General features: G+C 36.7%; 3 protein-coding genes across 3 annotated transcripts; all 3 read right to left on the reverse strand.

Moving 5' to 3' along the window:
- Positions 1-1,275: 1,275 nt before the first annotated feature.
- Positions 1,276-8,736, reverse strand: LOC101897646 (pickpocket protein 19-like). Its single transcript, XM_059124201.1, has 8 exons — positions 7,841-8,736; positions 7,612-7,734; positions 4,423-4,575; positions 4,218-4,350; positions 4,111-4,164; positions 3,883-4,018; positions 3,545-3,805; positions 1,276-1,309 (listed from the first exon to the last, which is right to left on the reverse strand). The coding sequence occupies exons 1-8, from the start codon at positions 8,567-8,569 to the stop codon at positions 1,276-1,278; spliced, it is 1,623 nt and encodes a 540-aa protein (XP_058980184.1). The 5' UTR covers positions 8,570-8,736.
- A 5,800-nt stretch (positions 8,737-14,536) lies between these two features.
- LOC131803134 (pickpocket protein 19-like) lies at positions 14,537-15,122 on the reverse strand. Its single transcript, XM_059124207.1, has 2 exons — positions 14,910-15,122; positions 14,537-14,849 (listed from the first exon to the last, which is right to left on the reverse strand). Exons 1-2 carry the CDS (start codon positions 14,981-14,983, stop codon positions 14,537-14,539), a joined length of 387 nt encoding a protein of 128 aa, XP_058980190.1. The 5' UTR covers positions 14,984-15,122.
- Positions 15,123-15,410: 288 nt separating this feature from the next.
- On the reverse strand, positions 15,411-20,457 carry LOC101897476 (pickpocket protein 19-like). The gene is made up of 2 exons (XM_020038266.2): positions 19,717-20,457; positions 15,411-15,602 (listed from the first exon to the last, which is right to left on the reverse strand). Exons 1-2 carry the CDS (start codon positions 20,455-20,457, stop codon positions 15,411-15,413), a joined length of 933 nt encoding a protein of 310 aa, XP_019893825.2.
- Positions 20,458-23,422: the final 2,965 nt, after the last annotated feature.

Genomic DNA, 23,422 nt, shown 5'->3' on the forward strand with positions numbered 1-23,422 from the left:
CCTTCATATCTCCATATCTTCCAGATACCATCAAGGACCTCAATATTAAATTTGAGGATTCCAGTTCTATACCTTTAACCAATACCAAATTTAGTACTACTATTCAGTACTTTTGTACTATAGTGCAAATTTCCAAAAACCATCTCTATGTCTCAATTCCAGGTAACAAATGAATGGATTAGTATTTATCGTATAGTTATAGTACTCATTCTTAAAACCACCTCCATAACTTAACCACAGGCACCAACAATGACCTCGATATCAAATTTGAGGATCCCATCACTATCCCTTCACCGAATACCAAATTTAGCGGCATTGAATATTTTTCTACATATACGTCTATATCTAAATCCTAGATACCAATATGGACCTCAATATAAAATTTGAGTATTTCAGTACTAACCTTTCACCCAATACCAAATTTAGTACCATTCAGTATTTTATCGTACAATTATAATATGCATTTTCAAAATCACCTCCATATTTTAATTTAAATATAACAATAACAATTTAACAATAATCTAAAAATCAAATCTAGGAATTTTATCTCTACCTATAGCCAAGACCAAATTTAGTACCATTTAGTACTTTTCGTGTACTTGTAGTACATATTTCCAAAATCATCTCCATATGTCTAGGCTAGACACCTACTGCAATTTACATTTTCAAAACTAACACAAAATTTAAAAATTCCAGTTTCATCCCACCTTCATGTATCAAACTTACTTTCCGTCCTTGGTTCTCATACCAAATTTTAAGGTTTTAGCTCCACCTGTTCACGTCATTGTAGAAGTTTAGTACCATTTTAGAACTTTTTGTAACATTAAAGTTCGAATTACCAAAAACCCTATGGTACACGTATCCTGCACTTCATCAGTGGCTCTCATTTCATATGGCAGAATTTTTAGTACATTTTAGTACTTTTCGTATGAACTTCCAAAACCCAGCCTTATTACCAAGACTGCCCTTTTTCAAGGCTCTACGAATAGATCTCTCTCAATTAAAATAGAATGTATTGAGTGCGAGGATTTTGAAATAAAAATTTTAGACTTTTCACTATTTGTTGTAGTCAGAAAAAAATAAAAAAATCAGCATTAGAAAAAAATTAGGAAATTAAAAATTCAAAACTGTAATTTACCACTTCCTATCAACTACATGAATTCGCTTAACTGGTGGTTCAAGCGAAAATAATGTTTACCTATCGCGGACATAAACCTATCAGTGTGTAATGTTACTATTCGCCGCTATAATACGATGAAGCGTACCTGTCGTCGCTCACTTGGACATTTTTGAATAAGGAGTTGGAGGTCTGTAAAAGTATGTTTTTTTTGAAAGAATGTTAATAGTATATGTGAAATGTCTGAAAGTAAACAAAATTTCGCTTTAGGCAGAAAGTGTCAATCATGGAAATAATATACAAAAAATTTTACTAAATTTCAGAATGTGGGTCCTATCGATCTACTTTATGGAATACCCCTCGCAATATCTAACATTGGGAGGAACTTTTACCATTTTCAGCACCAATGATTCTAGATATAATCCAAAGATTTCTAGCAAATTTCAAATCTCTTACCTAAATGTTGCCAAAAATATTTTGAACTATAGAGGTCCCTCTGTAAATATTGCCTATATAAAGGCTTTACCAAAGTTTGGCACATGCAGCCGAAACCCCTTTGGGATTCTGATCTGCAAACGAGTTCTATCAAATACACTTTGAATTTTTCACAAGCAGGACTGGCAATTGGACATTGAAATTTTAAGTTTTTTTTTTTTGCAGCAAATTGGAAAAAGGTGCTAAATTTTCAAAAATAAACTAGAGTTTTAATTAGCAAAAGTTGATTATATTTTTTCATGGTACATATTGAATATACAAATTTCCTTTGTTCAGAGACTCACAATGGAATTTGATCTTGAATAGTTCTTCCTCTGACACTTTCATAATATTCGAATGTAATTTTCTCACAGATGAAAAAACTGCAATCAACTTCAGACCGCTGTCATTTCTAAGCAACTCTCCCGACAGCTGTTACAATTATTCCAGCGATAGCTCATTATATTGTTTACAAGCGTACAAAAGCATTTTGGAGAGAATTTTCCAGAAAAAAAGTTATTCGTGATGGATGAAAATCAATCGTGATAGTGTGATTTCTTTATATTTGGCTGGAAAACCACAAGTGGCTATTGTTAGAGCACTCCAGCATTTAATATGAATGAATCTTTTGTGTCTCGTACCATCTCTCGTTACCGTGATACTGGTGGCGTAGCCCAACGTCAGGGAAGTGGAGGGAAGAAAGCAGGAACATCAGCAGAAATGGTTCGAAAAGTAAAGAAGCGCGTCGCAGGGGCCGAAAAATGGCTCGTGAGCTGAACATATAGCAAAATTCCATTCGGCAAGTATGGAAAAATGAGCTCGGGGTAAAGCCATTGAAATTCCAAAAAGTCCAAGAACTTACACCGCAACAGAAAGAAAATAGACTTAAAAGAACTAAAGAGTTGCTTCGCTTTGCCGAAAGTGGTGAACTGCCGAATTTGGTTTTCTCCGATGAGAAAACATTAGTTGTCCAGCTGTTTGTAAACAAACAAAATGATCGTGTTTACTTGCCAATGAGGTCAGCTGAAAATGTGCACCTTCGGTTGGCCACCAGAACTCAAGCGCCGGCCATTGTGTTTGTGTGGGCCGCCATAACAGCCGGTGGTCGCTCTCCGCTTGTATTAATCGACCGTTGCATCAGAATAAATGCCGAATATTCTCGCGAAAATATTCTGGAGGTTGTATTAAAGCCTTGGGCACGCAAACATTTGGCCGCACACCTTGGACATTCCAACAGGACTCAGCACGATCGCACTCAGCACGCGTCACCCAAGGATGGTTACAAAATGAGGTTCCTTACTTCATTGCCAGCGCACAATGGCCACCAAAATCTCCGGATACCAATCCGTTGGACTATTGTGTCTGGAGTATTTTGGAAAGCAAGGTTGGCACTAAAAAAACCAAAGTGTCGATCACCTCAAGCAAGCGCTTCGCCGGGAATGGGCCAAAATACTGCAGAGCAACATTCGGGCAACGTGTGACGTTTCGTTGGCCGCTTGAAGGCCATAATTTGTGCCAAAAGTGACTAATTCGAACAAACCTAAACTTATGCTCTCCATGACAGCGATATTTTCTGCCACCTATCAGATACAGCATATGAATACCTCAGTTAATTTTTATAGTGATCGGTTCAGATTTGAATATAATTAATTAATTTTGACCTTCTTTTAGTGATTTTATCTGCAATATTGTAATATTTCAGAATGTGGAAAAGGGCGAACTTACTAGGTTACTTTGCGATGTAAACTTTAAAAAATCGATACACGTGTCTCCTACTTTTAGCTCTACTTTCGCAATCTGCCGTATTTTCCTTATAATTATTTTTTATGTTGCACACTGCTATTTTAAATGCATGTATGTAATTTTAAATATCCTTTTTTAAACTACAATAAAAAATCAAATATTTATTAATTTTATTTTTTAGCAGTATTTATTTTCTTTTTATTCTCCCGCCTATTACTTTTCACAACATGTATACGTCGTTTCTTCTTTCGTGTTGTCAATTTATACAAAGAAAATATGAAAAGTTCTCTAACAATGGCATAACCTATTTCCACAAAACTCAATATTGATGCACCCAAAAATAATGTCAAAATGCCACCAAAATTCGATATCAGATCCAAGTAGGTATACTGGAGACGTGCTGCATATTTGGTTAGAGTATTTTTGGCAAAATAAATTTCGGCCGATATTTCCGGTAGGCTGTCATTAGCACTGAAAATAAATTAATTTAATGACTTTACACTCATACTAACACATATATATTATTATAATTACTATATCACACATACTTGGGTAATCCTATAACATTAAGTTCCACCAAATACAACAACGACTTACAGCCATCAACACAATCACAAGTCATGCCACGCCGGGTGTCATTCATGTACTCATCCTGTAGAGGTTCCTTCAGGTAAGTGAAAATATCTAAGGCAAAAGAAAGGGTAAATGTTAGGGTATGACCTTTGGAAATACAAAAATATGTATATGTGTTTCTTTTTTAATTTCCCTTGACCTACCCCAATTCTCGTAAATACACCTTAAATCGGACACCTTGCATTCCGGTTGTGAAGCTGAAAATATATATACCAATAATAATTTTGTAATGCTCAATAACAATTCTTACATATTTCTGGAAAGAACATTGACATTGTACAGTTACAGGCTTCTATTAAATATCTCTGCTCGCATCGAATCAAGCAATTAATTTTTTTAAATTCCAAACCCTCAATGTGATCGTATTTCGTTGATATTTCATCCTGGAAAAATTAATGAAGTATATTTTTTGCGGAGGTGTTTGTAAATATCAAAAACAATAAAATAAATATTACCGAAAATACACATTTGCGCTTTGCAGGATCTAGGTGACGAGTGCTCCTCGCAGTCTCGGTAATTGTTGGAGTTACCATAAAACTGTTGTGGGTATTTTTTTGAATGATATGAAATAACGTGTCACTCCACTCGTCATCATCTTTTATTAGAAGCTAGGAAAAAAGAACAAAATTACAAATATAGCAATATTTGGGAATTTTTAAATTCAATTCATTGTCAGAGATGATTTCCATAAGAAATACTCAATTTAGCCTCGGAATGTTGTTCATTGTTATTGATAAGTAAGCCATTGAAAATTATTTAATTTTGTGAACATTTTATTTCACCTTCGGGATCGGTGGGGCTATGTTAAAGCTCATGTCTATACAGACCAGCCCATTTCAATTGAGGACTGCGTGACTGGCTGAACATAGAATTTTGAAATTTAGCATGTGGGTCAATGCTGGTGTGTAGAGGGTGAGATAAATCCGGCTATTTGAACCGGTACCATTTGGAATAATGTGAACAGATAAAGTTAAAATCTTGACGGGTTCGTGTGGCGAGACATTGCATGTATAGGTCCCCGCTTTGGTATAGCCCCCATATAAAGGTACCTCCCGATATTCGCTATTGATGGTTTTTGCCACATTTTTTCACTGATTTGTCTAAAAATTGGTATTTGTTGGTCATAATAGGTTCCAGCTCCTTTGGCGAAACATTGCATTTATAGGTTCACAATTTGGTATAGTCCCATATAACGGTACCTCCCGATATTCGGTATTTTGATGATTTTTGTCATATTTTGACGGATTTTTCTGAAAATTGGTATTTGTAGGTCTTAATGGGTTCTAGCTCTTTTTGCGAAACACTGTATGTCCACATTTTTGTATAGCTCCATTAAGCCTATTTTCCGATATTCGGTATTTTTATGATTTTTGGCACATTTTCCCATGAATATGTCTAAAAATTGGTATATAGGCTCCAATGTTTCCTTTACCCTAAGGTGGAGGGTATTAAAAGTTTTTCCCGGCCGAACTTAATGTATTTTACTTGTTTCAGCTGTTAGTGATTGAGGATTTTTCGAAATTTGAACTATACTAAATCTAAACTAAATCCATTATATGGGCCGAACCGACCAATTCAGAATGTTGGAGTGTAGGATAGATGTGTCAAAAAAAGTTCTACCCCCAGATCATTCAGAGCATATCAAATTTCGTATTTGAAGTTCGTAATGCTACAGCCTATGACAAAACATTGGATAAAAAGGTGAGGTTTTTGCGTACCCATATAACGGTACCTCCCTATGTTCGGTATTTATGATTTGGCGACATTATTTACCGAAATTGTTACAGACTGCGGTCAGACTGCTATCATTTCTAAGTCACTCGTCCGACAGCTGTTAAAATTGTTTCAGTGACAGCTCATTATATTGTTTACAAGCGTACGAAAGCATTATTTGTGAAAAAAATTATTTGTGATCGAATCCAAGTGCGATAGTGTGATTTTTTTATATTTATATCAGAAGAAATTGCCGAAAAATGGCTCGTGAGCTAAACATATCACAATATACCATTCGAAAAATATTGAAAAATGATGGGATAAAGCCATTGAAATTCCAAAAAGTGCAAGAACTTGCACCACAACAGAAAGAAAATAAACTCAAAATAGCTAAAGAATTGCTTCGCTTGACAGAAAGTGGTAAACTGCCGAATTCGGGTTTCTCCGATGAGAAAACATTCGTTGTCCAGCAGTTTGTAAAGACACAAAATGATTGTCTTTACTTGGTTGGCCACCAGAACTAAAGCACCAGCCATGGTGATGGTGTGGGCCGCCATAACAGCCGATGGTCGCTCTTTGCTCGCATTAATTGACCGTGGCATCATAATAAATGCAGAATATTATCGCGAAAATATCCTGGAGGGTGTATGAAAGCCATGGGCACGCAAACATTTTGGCCGCAGACCAGCACCCGCCACCCAAGATTGGTTACAAAATGAGATTCCTCGCTTCATTTCCAGCGCACAATAGCCACCAAAATCTCTGGATACCAGTCCGTTGGACTATTGTGTCTGGAGTATTTTGGAAAGCAAGGTTGGCACTAAAAAATGCCAAAGTGTCGATTACCTCAAGCAAGCGCTTTGCCAGGAATGGGCCAAAATACCGCGGAGCAACAATTAGGCAGCTTGTGACTGTTTCATTAGCCGTTTGAAAGCCATAATTCGTGCCAAAGGTGACCAATTCGAACAAATCTATACTTATTCTAAAATTTGATGCCATTTCCGAAATTTTTTGCTTTCATTCAATAAAATTTAAAAAAAATTAAAAATTATGTCGTTTGACTTTGTCCGAATTTAGTACCATTAAGTACTTATCGTACACATAAGTACGAATTTCGAAAACTACCACCATTCCCCAATCCTACACTCTACCAGTAATGTTAATTTCAGGATTCCAGCTGCGTCCGTTCTTCCAAATCCAAATTGTACCAAATTTAATACGCATAAGTACACATTGTCATAACTAATGATGTAATCCCATAGAAATCGTACCCAAAATTTAAATTATACCTAATTTAGTACCATTTAGTACACATAAGTATTAATTTCCAAAACTACCTACATGTCTTAGTCCTACAATGAAATAATAATCTTATTTCCACAATTTCAGCATTCCAGCTCCATCGGTTCAAGCAGAATCGAAATGGTATCAAATTTAGTTCCAGTAATGTTAATTTTAAATTTCAGGATTCCAGCTCCATCCGTTCCTCCAAATTCAAATTGTGTCAAATTTAGTACCTTTTAGTACTTTTTATTCATGAGAACACCCTTCCAACACTACCTTCTTACACCAACCTCAACTTTGATTTCCATTCCGAATTTCAAGCTTTAACCGTTCACATGATACGAATTTGTACCACATTTAGTATATTTTAGTACTTTTCGTACACTTATAGTACGAATCAGTGACCCTCACTTCAAATTTAAGAGTTATATCTCTACAGCTTCCTCAAATACAAAGGGTATCATATTCAGTACTTTTTAATGGTTTCCGTACCGTTCTAGAACTAATTGTTAAATTACAAAAAAACCAGCCATATCTGACACATTCGCACCAAGAATGACCCTCACCCAAAATTTCAAGATTCTAGCTTCAGCCGTTTCGTCTGGGCGGTGATGTATTATTAAGTCACTTGCTTTATGTATACTTACAGTGAAAACAAAAGGATTCTGACTTCCTGGCCGCATCAGGCTCCGATTATAGTGTAGTCCAAATGACAAACCAGAACCCTCACCGCTCGATCGAGATCTCCAGGGGTAGAAGCTATCCGTGAGCTAAATGTAAGTATGGCAGAAATTTGAAAGAATGTCAAAGTGTAACACCCGTCATACCCATTTACATTTTACCCATATAAGTATTGGTAACAAAATCCATTTTTACCTTTTTTATACTCGACTCCTTGGATATAACGGAATTAAATACCAAGCACACACCCCTGCTGGTAATTTCGGGTACAAAAATTTTACAACAATCCATTTGGGTTTTATCGAAAATACACCAACTGAAAATCGCATCGCAGCGCAGCGACATAAATTTCGCCACCTCTGACAGTTCAATATTTCGAACAGATCTCGGTACTCTCTTGACCTCTAAAAATTCTGCGATGAGGTTAAGCCTTGTGAATGTCATACGCTCCAGCAGCATGAGAAGATGATAAAATGCACTGTTGGCCTCTTTGGCTGCATAGCGTGGCAGAAAACGCTCTTCAGCCGCCTTGTAACGCATCCAATTGATGCGGTAGACAGGACAGACAGCCACTGCCGGGAAATGTATGGTTTGTATGGGTAGATGTGATGTCTCAACGACCGTGACTAGAATTCCCTCACGATGACGTTGGGTAACGGTGTTGTAGAGAATTATGCAACCAACCAGGGCTGCGGTGACAATCAAACACCAAAATACCCGCACAGCTGGTCGGGTACGAGGTTCCCATATGTGATTTACCCCATGAATAGTGTTTTGACAGAATTTCAGAAGGCGTTGAGTCAATCTTATTTCAAATTGTCTAGTTGATGGCATGTGGATAGGAGTGTCCTTGAAAACTTGCAGCCCTCGGGGGTGATTAAAGTTAGTTCTCTTGAAGTAGGCGAAATCGTTTGGATAGTGCATGACTTGATGTTGTCTTCCCGGTGGCGTTCAAATTGAAACTGTTTGTTTTTGTTTGTCCCTATGAACATTTTAGCATTCGTGGAAATGATAGGCTATTGTTTGCCCTTTTGGCAGTGGAAGTTGTGTGGCCTTTGTAATTGGAGAGCCTCCTTGCTTATTTAACAGAAAAGTTTTCTCGGTAAATTGATATAAAAATTGTTATTAATATTAACAAAAATATACTTACAAGAAAGTTTTTTTTTAGGGAAGAAGAGGATACACGTGTGTACAAATTTGTGTGATTCTCTGTCATGAGGGAATAAAATAATTATTGCGGCAAATAGTTTATCATAGCCACACTTTGACTGCTCTGGTAGTTCCCGTTTGATATTGACAAGGAGCATTATGGTTTACATACGATTTTGACTTATTTTCTGGACATATTAACATTTATTATGGGATATGGTCTAGGTGCAATCAAACAGCAAGCAATTTTACTGTCAAAATACCTTATTGTGAATTAATTTGTTATTTATTGTGAAAAAAAAACAAAAATTAATATATTTTTGGTGATTTTGAAAAGCTATTAAAGTAGTAAGTTTTCTTTCACTTCTATCCTTCGTCGTTCGAGCCTTCAGTTTAGTGGAAGTGAAAGGAACCGGAGGCGTGAATAATTCAAATGCATTAAGATAAAGGAAAAATAAACCAGTAATGAAAGTCCTAAAGTCGGGCGGGGCCGACTTTTTGATACCCTACATCACTTTGCTAATTTAGTATAGCTCCACATAACAATTAAAAGTTTTTATGGGAGAATTCAAACATACACGCTATGATTATAATTAGAATTTAAAGTTCAAAGTACTAAATATGCGAAGCATTTGTATCTTTTAAATTCGGACTTGAATTGCCCATGTGGTGCAAAATTAATTTGAAATCAATAAAGATGTATATGAGAGCTATATCCAAATCTGAACCGATCTCGATTAAATTTGGCAAAAAAAAATTTCTGAGCTGCATTTGATATATTTCCCTGAATATCGTTGTTACGGAGTGCATATTACGGCTGTGGGTAACAAATACAACAAATCGTATGAACAATATATATAGGAGCTATAGCTATATCTGAACCGATCTTCAACAAATTTGACATACTTGCTTCTAGACACAATTCGGTCGTAAGTGCCAAGTTTCATCCCATTTGGACAAATATTAGACGCTTGGTGCATAATCAAAGGTAAATCGGACGAAGTTATATATGGGAGCTATCTGAACCGATCTCGATAAAATTTAGCAAATGTATTTCTGAGCTGTATTTGATATAGTTCCCCAAATATTGTTGTTACAGAGTGCATATTACGGATGCGAAGGACAAAAAAACAAATCGGATGAACAATATGTATGGCAGCTATAGCTATATCTGAACCGATTTCGATCAAATTTGGCATACTTATTTTCAGGTCCAATCTGATCATACGTGCAAAATTCCATACTATTCGGACTGACATTACACGTTTGGTGCACAATAAAAAGCAAATCGGACGAAGATATATATGGAAGCTATATCTAAATTTTGACCGATTATCTCCAATTTCAATAGGGTTCGTCCTTGGGCCAAACAAAAGATCTTTGCAAAATTTCATCTGGATCGGGCAATAAATGCGACCTGTACTTTGTTTACAAAAATACATGGACAGACGGACAGACGGACGGACAGACGGACGGACAGACGGACGGACAGACGGTCGGACATGCATAAATCGACTCAGAATGTGATTCTATGCAGATCATCAAAAGGAACTATGGGTCTATCTCGTTTCCTTCTGCCTGTTACAAACAAATGCACAAAGACATAATACCCTGACCACCTTGTGGTGTAGGGTATAAAAAGGATAGAACGAAGAGGTAACGAAACAGAGAAGCGATATAAAGAAGCAGAAATTGACAGACGGAGAATCGAGGAAGAGGATAACGGAGAGGCGATATAAAGAAGCAAGCAAGAGGATAGAAAAAGCCAAAAAGAAAGGGAGTGAAAAAATAATAAGAGAATTCCCTTGAAAAATGTGGCTAAAATCATCAAAATAAGGAATATCGGAGGGTACCGTTATATGGGGGCTACATGATATCGTGGACCGATATAACCCATCTTAGAACTTGACCTGCCTGCAGACTAAAGACAGATTTGTGAAAAAAATTTAGCTTCCTATCTTAATTCGTTTTGACTGTAGCGTGATTACAACAGACGGGCAGATGGACGAACGGCCAGACGGACAGGGCAAAATCGTCTTAGAATTTCACGATGATCAAGTATTTCGATGAGTTACAAACGGAATGCCGAACTTAATATAAAAAGTAGTAGGAAACAAAGTCCAAAGTGCGAGTTAATTTACGAGTTTAATTCGAAGTCTCGAAAAATTCTTTTCAAAAAAGAAAAAAATTACTGCAGCACAAAAAAATAAATAAATAAAGACAAACATTAAAAAAAAGACAGTAAAGAAAGGCAATAAGTCGGGCGGACCGACTTTATGATACCCTCCTCCACTGAGCATATTTATTGGAGTTACCCTAGTTTTTGCCACATTTTCCACGGATATGTCTAGACATTGGTATTTGTAGTTCATAATGGGTTTCAGCTCCGGTGGTGAAACATTGTACATATAGGTCAACGTATACTGCTTGTATTCGGTACCTTCTGATATTCGGTATTCTAAAGGTTTTTAGTCACAAACGGTCTTAGTGGTGGAACATGTTTGAATTCTGATACTTTTACATAAATCTTTACCCAATGGTGGATGGCATTAATAGTTCGGTTCGGCCGAATTTAATATTTTAATACCCTCTACCAAAGTATGGAGGGTATATTAAGTTTGTCATTCCGTTTGTAACACCTCGAAACATACATTTTAGACCCCACGAAGTACATATTTTCTTGATCAGCATAAAATTCCATGGCGATTTAGCGATGTCCGGCCGTCTATCCGTAGATGATTTTAGCGACATTATTCACCGGAATTATTTCAAACTTCAAAATAGTTCGTAAAGGATACTACAACCTAAGATAAATTATTTGTGCAGTTCCACGTCATTGTATAGACCCCATATAACAGTACCTCCCGATATTTGGTTCTTTGATGATTTTAGCAACGTTATTCACCGGAATTGTTTCTAATCTGGTGTTTGAATTTCGTAATGAATACTACAGCCTACGACAGAAATTTGTCTGTGCAGGTCCACGTCTTCGTCCCCTCATATTTGGCTGGAAAACCACAGGTGGCTATCGTCAGAGCACTCTAGCATTTAAATGTAAATAAATCTTTTGTGTCTCGCACCATCGATCGTTACCGCGATACTGGTAGCGTAGCCCGAAGTCAAGGAAGTGAACGGAAGAAAACAACAACATCAGCAGAAATGGTTCGAAAAGTAAAGAAGCGATTTGATCGAAACCCGCGTTGCAGGGGCCGAAAAATGTCTCGTGATGCTGAACATATCGCAATATTCAACTCGGCAAATATTGAAAAATGAGCTCGGGGTAAAGTCATTGAAATTCAAAAATGTGCAAGAACTTACACCGCAACAAAAAGAAAATAGTGTTGCTTCGCTTGGCCTAAAGTGGTGGACTGCCAAATTTGGCCACCCGTGGTGATGGTGTGGTGTGGGCTGCCATAACAGCCGATGGTCGCTCTGCGCTCGCTATCGCTTAATCGACCGTGGCATCAGAAATAGTGCCTATCGCGGAAATATTATGGAGGTCGTACTAAAGCCTTGGGCACGCAAACATTTTAGCCGCAGACCTTGGACATTCCAACAGGACTCAGCACCATCGCACACAGCACGCGCCTTCCAAGAATGGTTACAAAATTAGGTTCCTCGCTTCATTTCTAGCGCACAATGGCCACCAAAATCTCCGGATACTAATCTATTGGACTATTGTGCCTGGAGTATTTTGGAAAGCAAGGTTGGCACTAAAAAATACCAAAATGTCGATCACCTCAAGAAAGCGCTTCACAGGGAATGGGCCAAAATACCGCATAGCAACATTCGGGCAGCGTGTGATGGTTTCATTGGCCGTTTGAAGGCCATAATCCGTGCCGAAGGTGACCAATTCGAATAAATGTAAACTTATTCTAAAATTTGATGCTATATCCGACATTTTTTGCTTTCATTCAATAAAATTTAAAAAAAAAATAAAAATTATGGCGTTTGACTTTGTTGCAGTTTTTTTATCTCACCCTGTATATAGGAGCTATAGCCGATCTGATCTGTATAAAATTTGGCAGAGGTATTTTTTGGTGTATTGCAGTTGTTGTGGAGAACATTTTAGGGTATGAGGGACTTAAATACAAAATCGAATATTTAATAATGTTACAAACGGAATGACAAAGGTGGAGGGTATAAAAAAGAAGATTGAAAAGAGAACTTAAACACAAATTTTTATATCCTCCACCTTGGAAAGGAGGGTATATTAACTTTGTCATTCCGTTTGTAACATCCTTAAATATTCGTCGTAGACCCCATAATGTATACATATTCATTACCAGCATAAAATTCTAAGTCCATTTAACGTTGTCAGATTGTCTGTCCGTCTGTTTGTCTGTTGAAATCACGATACAAGCCACATTATTTGAGGTAGAGCGTCAAAATTAAGCAGAATAATTTGAATTGTGTGTAGGATGGTTGGTATTGAAAATGAGATATATCGGTCCATGAGATTCGGTATTTTGATGATTTTTGCCACATTTTTTCATGGATTTGTCTAAAAATTGGTATTTATTGCTCATAATGGGTTCTAGCTCCGGTGGCGAAACATTGCACGTATAGGTCCGCGATTTGGTATAGCACCCATATAAAGGTACCTCCCGATAGTCGGGAATTATCTGAAAATTGGTATTTGTAGGTCCTAATGGGTCCTAGTTCGTGTGGCGAAACATTGTATGTATAGGTCCACGCTTTGGTATAGCCCCCAAAAAACGATATCTCCCGTTAGTCGGTATTTTGATGTTGTTTGTCACATTTTTTCACGGATTTGACTAAAAATTTGTTGGTCATAATAGGTTCTAGCTCCGTTGGCGAAATATTATATGTATAGGTCCACGTTTTTGTATAGCCGACATAGTGAAATAAATCATAGTTTTAACTCTATCAACAACGCATTTTCAAAAACATGTCAGTTTCTACAGAAACACAGTAATTTTAAATTCTCAATTCCACTCCTATTACTACCCTTTTATACTAAATTTAGTACCATTTAGTACTTTTCGAACACTATATATTTCCAATGACACTGCATTTTCTAAACTCTTTTCTATACTTTTTGCCAAATTTAGTAAATCTACATCTGACGCACCCACTGTTACCCGTATATATCATGATTTCACCTCTATTCCTACACTCTACCTATGGAGGTAGTTTTGGTAATGAGTTCTATATTTGTACTAAACGGTATTAAATTTTGTATTGGATGAAAGGATAGGGCTTGAATCCGCAATTTCGATATTGAGATGTCTATTGTTATATGCGAGTTTTTGGAAATGTGTATTAAATTGTTCGAAAAGTACTAAATCATACTAGTTTTGGAGCTGGGATGGAGAGATGTAGATTGTTGTGGATATGCGTACTAAATGTTACTAAAATTGGTATTGAGTAAAGGTATAGGGCTAAAATTCTGAAAGTTAAGTTACTTAAAAGTGGACTGACAACCGCTGAGCAAACCCCGTCACGGAATGTTCTACACTACTTGGGGGTTCTGTACAGAAATCCCGGAAGTCTTGGTAAAAGTAGCAGAGAAGCACTACAGGGGTGAACTCTTGCAGTCATCGATACCAATAGCGATCCTGACAAAATCTATGACGATTTCCAGAAGACTCTAGAGGATATGGGCAATGATATAAATTATGCCATCCACCTCAGGATCCTATATACTCAGACTAATGTAGAAACAACTTTGTATACAAGTATATTGAATTCTGCTAAGATTTCTTGGTGGCTTCTTATTTATTTGACGACATAATCCTTAGTAGTTTTTATTTTCTCCTCACTTGCTTCATTTCTACTTTTCACAATACGAATACGTCGTCGCTTCCTGCGACCGAACAATTTATATAAAGAGAATATAATAAGTTCTCTAACAATGCCATAACCGATTTCCACTATACTCAATACTGAAGCACCCAGAAATAATGCCATTATGCCACCAAAATTCGATATCATATCGAAGTAGGTATATTGTAAGCGGGACGCATATTTGGTCAGAGTATTCCTTGCAAAATAAACTTCAGCCGTTATTTGTGGCAAGCTGTCATTGGCGCTGAAAAACAAATAAAATAATTATTTAATCTTTTTTTATTATATTTACCACAAAACTTACTTTGGCAATGGTATTACATTTAATTCTACCAAATACAACAACGATTCACAGCCACGAAGACAATCGCAAATCATACCACGTCTGGTGTCATTTATGTACTCATCCTGCAGGGGTTCTTTTAAATAATTGAATATATCTAAAAAGGGGGGAGAAATTAGGTTACCAAAAATATGTGTGTAATAATTCTCCGAATAGAGTATTACCCCATACTCACCCCAGTGGTCATGAATACACCTCAAATCGGAAACTTTACACTCCATGTTGGATTGGCCAGCTAGAATTTTTTTTAAAAATATTTATGTATTTTCTTAGCATTAAGAACATCACTTACGCAATTCCGGGAAAAACATTGACAGGGAACAGTTACAGGCATCGATTAGATATTTTTGCTCACACCGGACCATACAATTGATTTTGTGAAACCCTAGACCCTCAATTTGATCATATTTTGACGATTTTTCATCCTGGAAAATTTTAATTCAGAATATGTTGTACAATATTTTATATTTTACGGTTCGATATCAAATGCAATAAAATTACCGGAAATAACCATTTGCGCTTTGCCGGATCAATGTGGCGGGTATTTCTTGACGTTTCGGAAATTCGAGGTGTTACCATAAGGCTATTGTGGGTATTCTTCTGTAGAATATGAAATAACGTGTCACTCCATTCATCCTCTTCCTTGATAAGAACCTATGGGTTACACGGGTAATATATGAATATTTTGTATAAAATTTGGTAGAGAATATGTCGAAATTTTAATTTTTATTAAAAAAAACTATATTTCCGCCGCTCGGATTACCCAGTGCTTATTTCGTGAATGGTAACACTATACTCATGTCCGAAACCCACACACTATTATAAAAAGCTGATGTTCTCAATACGAAAGACTGTTGAGTGCTGATTTCGGTCTAAACCCGTTGTTAGGTTATCGGTGCATTATAACGAGCCGAAGCTATACTCGATTACAAAAAAATATGCGGACCCTGTATATTAATACGGGTGAGATAAAAAAAACTGCAACAAACTTCAGACTGCTGTCATTTCTAAGCCACTTGTCCGACAGCTGTTAAAATTATTCCAGTGACAGATCATTATAATGTTTACAAGCTTACAAAAGCATTTTGGTGAGGATTTTTCAGAAAAAAGTTATTCGAAATGGTATTCAAGCGTGATAGTGTGATTTCTTTATATTTGGCTGGAAAACCACAAGTGGCTATCGTTAGAGCACTCCAGAATTTAAATGTGAATAAACCTTTTGTGTCTCGTACCATCGCTCGTTACCGTGATACAGGTAGCGTAGCTCGACGTCAAGGAAGTGGACGGAAGAAAACAGGAACATCAGCAGAAATGGTTCGAAAAGTAAAGAAGCGGCTTGATCGAAACTCACGTCGCAGCGGCCGAAAAATGGCTCGTCAGCTGAACATATCGCAGTGTACCATTTGACAAATATTGAAAAATGAGCTCGGGTTAAAGCCAATGAAATTCCAAAAAGTGCAAGAACTTACACCGCAACAGAATCCAAATAGACTCAAAAGAGCTAAAAAGTTGCTTCGCTTGGCCGAAAGTGATGAACTGCCGAATTTGGAATTTTTCCGATGAGAAAACATTCGTTGTCCAGCCGTTTGTAAACAAACTAAATGATCACGTTTGCTTGCCAAAGAGATCAGCTGAAAATGTGCAACTTCGGTTGGCCACCAGAACTCAATCGCCGGCCATGGTGATGGTGATGGACCGCAATAACAGCCGATGACCACTCTACGCTCATATTAATCGACCGTGGCATCAGAGTAAATGCCGAATATTATCGCGAAATTATTCTGGAGGGTGTATTTGGGCACGCAAACATTTTCGACGCAGACCTTGGACATTCCAACAGGACTCAGCACCATCGCACTTAGCACGCGTCACCCAAGAATAGTTACAAAATGAGGTTCCTTGCTGGAAATGAATTTGCAGCGCACAAAATCTCTGGTTACCAATCCGTTGGACTATTGTGTCTGAATTGTTTTAAAAAACAAGGTTGGCACTAAAAATACCAAAGTGTCGATCGCCTCAAGAAAGCGCTTCGCCGGGAATGGGCCAAAATACCGCAGAGCAACATTCGGGCAGCGTGTGACGGTTTCATTGGCCGGTTAAAGGCCATAATTCGTACCAAAAGTGACCAATTGGAACAAATCTAAACTTAATCTAAAATTTGATGCATTTCCGACATTTATTGATTAATTCAATAAAATTAAAAAAAAAATGTAAAAATTATGGCATTTGCCTTTCTTGTAGATTTTTCATCTCACCCTGTATATTTGTAGTTTGAAGAAGATTGAATGCTTATTTTTGTTCGTTTGAGTGTTTTGTTTTCCAAAATCTTCTAACATTTTTACAACAGATCTTATGTTGGCGGAAATGTTGAGATATGCCAGTTCTAAATGGAATCGGATATTAAGTTCGCGTTTTATAAGCCTCACGGATATTCGAAATTTTGGCTTTTTCTGAGGGATGTACCAAAAGGAGTGGACCGATAATTATGAATAGAACAGGGAGCTTATTTCGAATTTTATAATCATTTTAGTTATTCAAAACGTTGACCCTTTTTGGGGGAGGTACCAGAAGGAATGGTTCGATTCATTCCATCTTTATTACAGATCTTGTGTTGATAGAAATATTGAGATTTGTCAAGTCTGAATGAAATCGGATGTTACTTTCGCGTTTTATAAGCTTCATGGATATTTGAAATATTGAACCTTTGTGGAGGAGGTACCAGAAGGAGTGGATCGATATATTCCGTCTTCACGCCAGACCTTGAGTTAATAAAAATGTTGTGATGTGTATAATTTTAGGGCAATCGAACTCTTACATCACATTTTATAAGAGAATTATAACTCCTCACCTGTCCTAGCACTGATAAAAATATTAAAATTAGAAAAGTTGGAGCAAAATCAGATTATCATTTTCTTTTATAAAATTTTGATGACGCTATTGATGACCTGTGACCTTGACTCTTCCCACAGCTCATTACTTTACACTTTTTGTTTGCCAACTTACAGTAAAGACAAATGGATTGTTACTCCCCTGTCGAATGAAACTTTTGTTATATTGTAGTCCAAACGATAATCCGGAACCCTCTCCGCTTGTTCGAGCTCTCCAGGGATAGAAATTGTCAGTAAGCTGAAAGGAAATAAAATAATATGATCATTAAACTTTTAGAAAAACAAGTAAAAAAGCAGTAAGTTCGGCCGGGCCGAACTTTGAATACCCTTCACCATTTAGAACGAATTTGAAAATTTTCGAAAAAGATATCATTCGCCAAAAATTCATTTTAAAAATACCGAATATGGCCGTTATATTAGGGCCTGTACGACGTGCACCTTCATAGGCATTGTATGTCACAAGCCATTACCATATTCAAATTCGAAACTAAATAAACGGGGAAGAATGTAGCCAAAACCATCAAAATACCGAAAATAGGGAGGTACCGCTATATAGGAGCTATACGAAGACCTGGACCTGTATAGACAATTTTCTGTACAGGCTGTAGCTTTCATTACGAACTTCAAATACGACATCTCAAACAATTTCGGTGAGTATTGTACCTAAAATCGTCAAAATACCGAATATAAGGATGTACTGATATATGGGGCCTACAGGAAGACCTGGACTTGCACAGACAATTTTCTGTCTCAGGCTGTAGTAAACATTTCGAACTTCAAATGCCAAATATGAAACAAGTCCAGTCAATGATGTCGCTAAAATCATTAAAATAACGAATATCGGGAGGTACCGTTATATGGGGGCTATACGAAGACGTGGACCTGTATTGAAAATTTTCTGCCTTAGGCTGTAGTATCCATTTCGATCTTCAAACATCAAATTTGCAACAACTCCGGGAAATAATGTCGCTAAAATCATCAAAATACCGAATATAGGGAGGTACCGTTCTATGGGGGCTATACGAAGACGTGCACAGTCAATTTTCTGGCATAGGCTGTAGTATCCATTTCGAACTACAAATGTCAAATATGAAACAATTCCGGGAAATAATGTCGCTAAAATCATCAAAATACCGAATATAGGGAGGTACCGTTATATGGGGGCTATACGAAGACGTTGACCTACATGGCCCATTCACGAACTTAACCTGCCTACTGGCAAAATAAACATGTGTGCAAAATTTTTGCCTTCTATCACAATTCGTTCAAAAAATAGCGTGATTACAACAGACAGATGGACATACAGACAGACAGACGGACATGGCTAAATTTTACGCTGATCAAGAACATATATACTTTGTTGGGTCTAAGATCATTATTTCGAGGAGTTACCAACGGAATGACAAAATGAATATTCCCTTCCATAGTATGGTGGAGAGTATAATTACAAATTTTGAATGAGGATCACTCTTGGTCGAAGAGGGTCAGATAAGGCTGGGTTTTTGAAAATTCGTATTAGAACGCTACGAAAACTATTAAAAGGAACTAAATATGTACCATTTGAGCTGAAATTCGGAAATTAGATTACTATTGCATTGTAGGACTGAGGTATGTAGGTAGTTTTGGAAATTCGTACTTATGCTAATACCATTTAAATTTTGGGTGAACCATTAGAGCTGGTAACCTGAAATTTTTGCTCTACATTGAGCTTTTCCAGTAAAATTGGAAAATATTGAAATTTCGTGTTATTGAAATGACTCAATTTTTAAATAAAATTCTCGAAATACCATTAAAATGTTTCGATTTACATTTATATACGAGGTGGAACGATAACATAAAATTATAAAATCTATTGAATATATTGAAACATATAGAAATACCTTCTTAATTCTTGACTCCTTCGATATGACTGAATTGAATACCAAACATTCTCCCCTTCCCGTGTATTCGGGTACAAAGATTTTACAACAATCCATTTGAGTCTTATCAAAAACGCACCAACTGAAAATTTCATCACATCGCAGTGACATGAATTTCGCCACCTCGGAGAGTTCAATATTTCGAACAGATCTCGGTACCTTTTTGATCTTTAAGAATTCCTCTACATGATTAAGTCTTGTGAAAGTCATGCGCTCCAACAATATAACTAAATTATAAAATGCCGTTTTGGCCTCTTTGGCTGAATAGCGTGGTAAGAATCGTGTCTCAGCCGCATGGTAACGCATCCAATTGACGTGATTTAGAGGACAAACAGCCACAGCGGGGAAACGAATTGTATGAATGGGCAGATGAGATGACTCGACTACGGTTACCAGAATTCCTTCACGATGACGTTGTGTCACGGTGTTATAGAGAATTATGCAGCCTATTAAAGCGGTCGTAACAACTAGGCACCAAAATATTCGAACTGCGGGTTTTGTACGAGGTTCCCAAATGTGATTTACCCCATGAATTGTGTGCTGGCAGAATTTTAGCAGACGTTGGGTCAATCTTATTTCAACTTGTTTTTTGGCCAGTATTTCAGGAGCTGTTGTCGTCGGCTGGTCCTTGAAAATAAGTAATCCGTCGGGATGCTTGAAATTTGTTATTTTGAAATGAGCCAATTCGTTTGGATAATACATGTCTCAACCTTGTTTTCTTGTTCACATCTAGCCCGAAACTGTTGGTTTCCAATTTTAATATGTAAAGAAAACGCATGTGCATATGTTAATGATTGTCCATCAGCACCCTTTTAACAATAGAAGTTTATATCCTATTTAATTACTGGTTTTTGTTGCTTTGTTGACAAAAATAAAAATTTGTCTGAAATGAGAAGCCATGAGAACTCGAAAACTTTTGTTGGAAGTCTCTTATTTATAAAATTAGGTTAAATATTCATAAAAATAAAGTTATTATCGGAAAATTAGTCTGTATGTCCCAAAAATGGGATTGCCCACACATGCATATGTTTGTGGAGAAATGTTGGCCAAAAACTTTGCTTTGAAAGAATACCAGAATGATGTCTCTATGCTCTGGGATTAATAATTCGATTTTTGGATGTATTAAAATAATACACTTTTTGGTTTTATTAATAGTCAGAATAATTTTCAACCTTGGTTGGTCTACGATATTGTTTACTCCCCATATAACGGTACTTCCAGATATTCGGTATTTTGAAGATTGTTGTCAATTTTTTCAATGGAATTGTCTGAAAATCCAATCAAGTAGTTCTTTCTTAGTACTTTATCCACTGGAAGAGAATTGTCTGCGTAGGTCCACGATATCGTATAGCCCTAATACAACTGTGTAACACTCCCTTTCCCCCTGATATTCGCTATTTGCAAGATTTTAGCGACGCTATTTACCAGAATTGTTTCAAACTTCGTATTTAAAGTTCGGAATGGGTACTATGGCCTATGACAAAAAATTGTATATGCCTGTCCACATCTTCGTATAGCCCCCATATAACGATACCTTCTGATACTCTGATACTACAACCTATGACGGAATATTGTCTATGTAGGTCCACGTCTTCATATAGCTCATATATGACGGCAGTACCCTTTATTTCGTATTTTTATGATATTAGCGGCATTATTCGCCGAAATTATCTCAAATTTCGCATTTAAAGTTCGGAATAGGTAAATTCGGAATATTGTTATTTATTCACGTCGTTTATCTCCCGTATAACGCTTTTCATTTAAGCAGGAATTTTATCGACGACTTTTTTTAATTTTTTCAAGTTTATTCTTAATGGTGGATTTTGATAAAAATTAGGCCCGGTCGAACTTAGCTGCTTTTTAACTTGTTATACCCCCAACCATATGGCTGTAGAGGATATATATCATTTGATACGGCCACAACGTGCCTTATTGAAATAAGGGTTTTAGACCCTAAGTCTCTTTGAATCAAGTCCGCTTCAGAATATTGGGAGTCGATCTAAGGGTGTCCATCCGCCTGGCTGACTGGTGCAAACGATAACTCTCGAAGTGAGCATCCGATTCGTTCCAAACTTGGAACATCGTAATACTATTATCAAACTTGAATAGAATTTGGAGATGGGAAATCCGATATAGTACAAACTTGTAACATCGTAATACTATTATCAAGCTTAAATTAAGTTCGGAGATGGGCAATATCGTTCGACTCCTTTGGTACCTTCTCCACAAAAAGTCAAAATTTCCATAGAAAACAATTTTCCTGGTAAAGCAAAAAGGGATCATCCAATTTTGTTTAAACTTTGCAAATCCCAATATTTGCATTAGTAATATTTCAGGTGCGAAAATCGACAATATCGGCCCACTTCATAATGTACCTCCCATACGAAGGGTCAAGATTTTGAATAATTATATCACTTTTAAAATGCGAAAAAAGCATCAAATGCTTTTCAAATTACACACATCCCAATATTTTAATCAAAACAAGATCTGGTGTGGATATAAGAAATATCGGTTAACTCCATCTGGTACCTCACCCACAAAGGGCCCAACATTTTGAATAACAAAACGTCCATAAAATGCAAAATTCGCGTCTCTTCAAATTTCACACATCATAATATTTTTACTGGCATAAGATTGGGTGTGAATATGGTGGATATCGATCCAACATTTTGAATAGCTACAAAGCTCATAAAACGGGAAATTAGCATTCGATTATTTTCAAATTATTTTTGCGTCGTATTACTCCTTGTGGATAAATGTGAAATAATCATCCGACTTTCTTCAAATTTCACAAATCCCAATATTTCTACAAACACAAGATATGATGTGTATATAATAGATATTGGCCTTCCCCTTCTAGTACCTCCCCCAAAAAGGATCAACATTTTAAATACTTATATGTCTCATAGTTTGGGAAACAAGTCAGCGACTCTATTCAAACCTGGTATATCTAAATATTTACTTTATCAAGAGAACTGAATTGTGCTGCCCACTCCCATAACCATATACAAAAGGACATGATATTTTTAGCTATATTTCGCAACATTAATTCAAGAAACCGTGGAGAAGAAAGCGATATAGAACCATAGTTACTTTTGAGGATCTTCATAGACTTACTTTCTGAATCGATTTATGTCATATCAGATTTATGTCAGTCCATCTGTCCGTCCGTGAATTTTGAGATGAAATTTTCAAAACAACATTTGTTTGGCCCAAGGACGAATCCCATTGATTGGACCAGATTTAGATACAGCTCCCAATAAACTTCAACCGATTTCAAGTCAATTGTGCACCAAATGGCCAATGTCTGTCCAAAAGTCCTGAATTTTGGCACCTCCCGCCGAATTCAGTCTAGAAGCAAGTACGTCAAATTTGGTGAAAATCGTTTCAGATATAGCTATAGCTCACAGATATATGTTACATCCGATTTGGTGTTTAAGTCCCTCAATATCGTAATATGCATTCAATGGTTTCAGATATCAGATACAACCCAGAAACACCTGTGCCATGTTGTATCAAGATCGGTTCAGATTTGTATATAGCTCCCATATATATCTTCAACGATTTCGGGCTAATTGTGCACCAAGTGGCCAATATCAGTCCATTTGGTACACAATTATATGGAAATATGTCAGTGAATTTTGGCACATCCGACAGAATTTAGTTT

The sequence above is a fragment of the Musca domestica genome, unplaced genomic scaffold (genome assembly GCF_030504385.1).
Source record: "Musca domestica strain aabys unplaced genomic scaffold, Musca_domestica.polishedcontigs.V.1.1 1, whole genome shotgun sequence".
NCBI classification, from domain to species: Eukaryota; Metazoa; Arthropoda; class Insecta; order Diptera; family Muscidae; genus Musca; species Musca domestica.